Here is a 6,000-nt window from a genome sequence, read left to right as displayed (position 1 = left end):
TTGTGTGTCCTCAAAACTTGTCGGTCGGCTACTTTCTGCCCAGTCCAGAGTGGCTTACTTATTGCTCTCTGTTCACAAGAAGACACCAGGGGCTTTATATCATCAACCTAGAGCCTTACATGAAATAAAAGCAGGCCTAAAATTTAAATGTGGTTTAGTTTTTGCTGATTGTTTTTTTCCCCTTAAGTTGTTTTTAAAGTTAAAGTCAGTACAGTACTCTTGAAGGCCAAGAAATAAGCTCAGTGCATCCAACACCAATGTAGAGCCCTTGGACTCAAATTCAACAAATATGAAAACACTGGATTTACAGGATAAAATCTTTGGAGTAAAATTCTGTGTTAATTTAGAGTGTTGAAATATGCAATTATCTGCACCATTATTTTGCTTTGGCTAGTTATGATGAGCAGCTCCTTTAAACTTTTAGCTGAGGTGAAGGCAAACAGTCATATCAGGACATTTTTGCTAGAAAACCATATGTTTATCCTTCATATTTTTCATAGGCTACTTGAACCATAACAGAATTATGCATCCACAAGCACTTGAACAGAGAGGGTTGGAATATTATTTTGGAAGATTATTTAAAAGGGTGAAATTATTTAAAAAGGTGAAATTATATTTCTACTTGCCTAGAAGTAGGGGCAGCAGCCACAACAGTCTCCCACTTCCTGCAGTAATGGAAAGGACATAATGGAGAAATGAAAAGATCGAAGCTAAGAGTGTGAGAAGGACTACAGGGCATACTGAAGTGTGGTCGAAGTGAGCAAGGCAGAAGATGTTTGATTAGCTTTTAGAAGAACAGGACAAAATCTGACAAACCATATACTGTAGGTATTAACCTCTCCAGACGATGGCAGTAATGCAACACTAAGGATGGCAGCTGCCGTTATATGTCAAAGAAGAAGAAGTATGAAACTTTGTTGGTGACCCGGCATGTGCATTAACGTCGGTGGGCCGCAGGACGTGTGTGGCTGAGACACCTAGCTAACTGGATAGAAAAAGACATAGGTTACGTTATTTCCAGAGAGTCGACGGTAAATTAGCGAAATGCCCAAGAAAATTAAAGAAGAAGCAGAGTGGGTGGACGATGAAGCCGCACCGGCAGCTGGTAAGATAACGTTAATGTTTAGTGAGAAGCTAGGTAGTAGCGTTACAGCTACCTAGCTAGATAACGTTAATCTAGCAGCATTCCGGATAAGTGTCAGTAATGCCAAACTCCATTGAAAAACTTCCATTTTCACATTAAACTGCTAATTTCCAACGATGTACATCTGGCCATAAACGACTAAAAACTATTTCGTGGATCATTGGCATCTTCTCATCCACTCGTATTTACGTCGATTCACGTAAGGGCCTTCATTTTATTAAAATCTAAACTTTTTATCACTGAAGTGAGTTGTTCTAAACTAAGTTAGCAAACTTTAATGTTAGATAAATATGGCCTTTAACGCTAATGCAACCGTTAAAATGGCCGGAGTGTTATGAAGAAGCGAACCAATGGTTTAAGTCTAGCTAATCTATATAAATGCTATTGGATGTAACGTTATGTGGGTTAAGTTAGAGTTTAACTTAAGTTCAGTGGGTTTTACCAACACAATGTGCCTTGAATGTAACATCGAGGTTACCAGTTAGCTAACTGCTTTATTTTTAAATAAGTTTTGTGTAACGTTAACAGTGCGATACATACATCGGGTCATTTCCCTGGAAAATGCGACTAGGCCAACACCAACTAATTTAATATTGTACTTTATCATTAGGGATTAAACAAATTTAAATGGGATAGTGAAAAACGTCATGTTCGACAAAACAAGTGAGCCGTGGCGCGTATGTCTAGCCATAAAGGTGATGCAATACTACCGTAGGCACTGATATTAGCGACAGGAAATACTTTGACAGGAAAATCAGATACTATTTGGACTCCAGCTTTGACTTTATAGCTCTGACTTTCTTAAACTGTTAAACTGCTAAAGTATAAAAGAAATGAATCAGTAACTGAGATTAAAACCGCTGACTCTCATGTTTGAGGGTGTTCACATTCCTGTTGAGTGTACAGTGAAGGACCATTAGCTCTTTGTAGTGATGGATGACAAATGAATGGCTGAGTTAAAATGTTTTAGTAATCTGTTGTTCCACTTCTAGCCTCCAGAACAGCATTAGTGCTCCGTGTCATAGAGCACTCTTCTAAAAGATATTCCCTCATTTGGTTTTATGATGATGTTGATTTAGTTTTAAAATGTGCCTTTTAATTTGTCCTATTACTTTCTGGCCCCTATTGAGAGACTATGTTCAAAAAGTCCTACACTGTGTATCTAAGGATTTCAATGCCCTCAAATTAAAGTTTACAGTGAGAATTCCTAGTAACGTCGAGATTCTCATTCATCCAGGTCGTGGTAGTTCTTAGGGCTTCCAAAAGGCAACTGGACTTGCTTGAGGTTCTGGAAGATGTTTGGCCTCTCATCCAAGAGGTGTCTTCAGTTCTAACTGACTGGTGGGAAGCCTCATGTGTTTATCCTCTTGCAAGGTCATGGACCTGCGTAGCTATCATGTGATTATGTATCATGGTCTTTCCAGTTTCCAGCTCCTCCTCCACAAGCGCAAGGCACATCAGAGAAGAGCCAACACCTCAGGTCAAGACTCAGCAGTCCACCTACATCTGAAGAACAAGGGAAACTCATTTGAGGACAATAATGTATATAATTTGGCCAGGGAAGACAGATGATTCAAAGGAAGAGTTAAAGAAGCCATCCATGTCACACTGTAAAGACCTTCGCTGAAAGAGGGGCTGGTTTATGACACCACTAATCAGCCACTTAAAATGCCAATGTCCTCAGACCCCTCCCCAGGCAGCTCAACAGCCATTTACACAAAGACTCAGGTGACCTTGATGATTCATATGGTGGTTGGATGGGAAAACCCTACCCTTTCACACCAGATCTCACCCATTGTAGTCTGTTGACCCATTAACACCATGGCCCATCTGACCTTACTGACTCACATGACAGCTCGGTGGGTCCATGACCCTAGAGGAGGATAAATACCTATGACTTCCCACCGGTCAGTGAGAACTGCCTCTTGGTTGAGAGGCAAAATGTCTTCTAGAACCTCGAGCAGCAGCCTTTTGGAATCCCTTAAAATTAACCTCTCAACCTTCAATTTCAAGTAGAGTGTGTAGGAGTATAGACAGACAGGACAAGATGAGATAGGAAAAGGTGCAAACATAAATATTAGTATGGGACAAGTAAAAAATATATATGTCATATGTATATTATACATAGTGCAAAAAAATATAACAGGTTAAGGGTGACAATCCTCATACAGCTCTGGAACCCTTAAGTATATCAACAGTCACTGCCCTAACATGTTCCCTGATTCCCTGATCACTGATGTTTTTGTGAAGTTAAAAATCCTTTCTCTTCCAACAGAAAAAACTGTGAAAAAGGGAAAGAAAGATAAAAAGGGGAAAAAGAGTGTGAGTACTTGCAGTTGCTTGTTTGTTTAGTTTCTAAGCAATAAAATGCCTCAGAGCTTATGTTTTCTCTTCATCCCCGTGGCACAATGTGAATTTGTTGTGTGAATGTTTTTCTCCAGTTTTTTGAGGAACTGGCCACAGAAAGCAACCCTGAAAAGGCAAATGAGGTGGCTGTGAAAGACACACGAGGAAAACAGGTAATTTGCACTCTGAAAGTATAACTTTCACCAACGGTACACTGTTAAATCAGCTGCATTTTTAATGAAATCCAAAGTCTGCTATTTATCCTCCTTAACTAATGTTAATTATATAGCCCATTTCAGATGTGCACTTTGCTGTTAATGTAATAATGCCTGCAGTTTTTCTAATTTGAATTTTTTTGGGTATTTTGTCTAGACAAGTCCCAAAGCGATCATAAGCACTGCATTGGTGCATGTCTCTCAACACTTGGATTTAAAGTCAGGAAAATTTTGGGTCGTCCCACCACCCTTATTACTGTCCACATGCCACTTACATTTACACAAGGCTACAGACAGTGAATCCTAAAATCACCACTAGACAACCACTTGCCTTAGAATATCAGAGAAGCAAGGATAGGGTTAACTAGTTCATACATTTAATGACTACAATAAGGTGGTCAGAATCAGATACCTGGTTGAAAGTTGAATACTGTCGCATCCCTGCATTGTAGAAGTGAAAACACAAATGGCCATAAAGATTTAGTTTATGTATAACTTAAAGGTTATGTACACATCACCTACACATTATGCTACAATTGTTATTTTGAGAGGCTACTGGCAAGAGACGGTTGGTAGTACAGGGTGATTGAGAAAATAGATAAGATAAAACAAAATCTAATTTTATTTATCCCCTGTCGGGGAAATTAGGGTTTTACAGATGGCAAGCAATAGTAGCAGGAAAAGTTGGCTATCTTTATGTACATTTTGTAAGAAAGGACTATAAAAGATATATTGGCATAGGAAAATTTTGAAAAATTGCACATGGGAGGGTATGGATAAATTAAGTACAGTGTTTTGCACTTTTGCACAGTAGATAAATATATATACATAGGTTTAGTAAATAAAGAAAATAAAAATGTAGTATTGCACACGATATTGCATGGATGTGATATCAGTATGTTAAACATAAGTCGCACAGTAGTGCAAAAACAGTATTTATGTAGACACAGTGCCACATTAAATAATGCTAGAGTTGAACACTCGGACAGCTGTTGGAATGAAGAACCTGCGGTAGCGTTCCTTCTTGCAGGGATGGCAGGGATAAGAGAATGAGATAAGATAAAACTCCATCAATCTCTTGCTGGGGAAGGTTGAGTGTTACAGGCAGCAGGCAATAGTAGTAGGAATAACAACAGAATAGACAAATGCAAAATACAGAATGAAAGTCGGCTTTATACACTACCAGTCAAAGTTTGAACACAACTTCTCACTCAATGGTTTTTCGTTATTTTTATTACTTTCTACATTGTAGGTTCATACTGAAGACATCAAAACTATGAAGGAAGACATATGGAATTATGTACTAAACAAAAAAAGGGTTAAACGAACCAACAGAGGTAACTCTTGGTCTTGCTTTCCTGGGGCAGTCCTCATGAGACCCAGTTTCATCATAGCGTTTGATGGATTTTGCGACTGCACTTGAGGATGCAATCAAAGTTCTTGAAATCTTGCAGATCAACTGACCTTCGTGTCTTAGAGTAGTGATTGACTGTCGTTTCTCTTTACTTAGCTTGGGTGCTTCTTGCCATAATATGGATTATAGCAGTAGTCAAATAGGGCTGTTAACTGTACCAACCCTACGTCTGCACAGAACTGATGTTCTCAAACACATCTGTCAATTGAAAACCATTTCAGGCGACTGCCTTATGAAGCTGATAGAGAGAATGCCAAGAGTGTGCATCTTTCAAGCCAAAGGTTAGATTAGACTTTATTGATCTCACAATGGAGAAATTCACTCTACTTCGGCAACTTTGAAGAATCTAAAATGTAAAACCTATTCTGGTTTGTTTAACCCTTTTTTTGTTCAGTACTACTTTTGACTGGTAGTGTATATGTACATTTTATACAAAAGAAATATAAAAAATGTATTGCCACAAAATAACTATAAAAAAATATATACTGCCAAAAATTTCACAGTTTTGAGTGAAATTGCACATAAATACAGTCATTGTAGTACGAATACATTATATGAATCATTGGTGGACCATGTTTCTGGGCCTCTTGGGCATGGTTATGCTTGGCAGATTTGTCACTTGTCCCTCTGCGTGAAACACTAGAATCTGTGTGGTGTATTTTACAAAAATCATGATTTTGACCAATGTTGCTCTTCATTAAATGCGGATAGGCTTCCTCCCATTTGGTGAGATACTTGCACAAACATTTAGATTAGCAGACACTCTTTCCGTCTTGTTAGTGGCACGAGGCAATGCACAAGCCACTCGCCTCTAAAGCTCAAAGAGCTATAAAGTCGAGTGGCTCGAGCATAGCATTCCATATATTCACTTCACATACCTT

At 38.6% G+C, this 6,000-nt stretch overlaps 1 protein-coding gene across 1 annotated transcript in view; it reads left to right on the top strand.

Moving 5' to 3' along the window:
* Positions 1-929: 929 nt before the first annotated feature.
* abcf1 (ATP-binding cassette, sub-family F (GCN20), member 1) overlaps positions 930-6,000 on the top strand; it is a 26,179-nt gene continuing 21,108 nt past the window's right edge. The window contains exons 1-3 of the mRNA XM_041954937.1: positions 930-1,105; positions 3,420-3,466; positions 3,586-3,663. Coding sequence (XP_041810871.1) covers positions 1,045-1,105; positions 3,420-3,466; positions 3,586-3,663 — 186 coding nt within the window. The 5' untranslated portion in view covers positions 930-1,044. The remainder of the gene's footprint in view (positions 1,106-3,419; positions 3,467-3,585; positions 3,664-6,000) is intronic.

The sequence above is a fragment of the Chelmon rostratus genome, chromosome 16, assembly GCF_017976325.1.
Source record: "Chelmon rostratus isolate fCheRos1 chromosome 16, fCheRos1.pri, whole genome shotgun sequence".
Classification (NCBI taxonomy): Eukaryota; Metazoa; Chordata; class Actinopteri; order Chaetodontiformes; family Chaetodontidae; genus Chelmon; species Chelmon rostratus.
The sequence above is the reverse complement of the archived record's forward strand: the minus strand, read 5'-3'. Positions and strand labels throughout refer to the sequence as shown.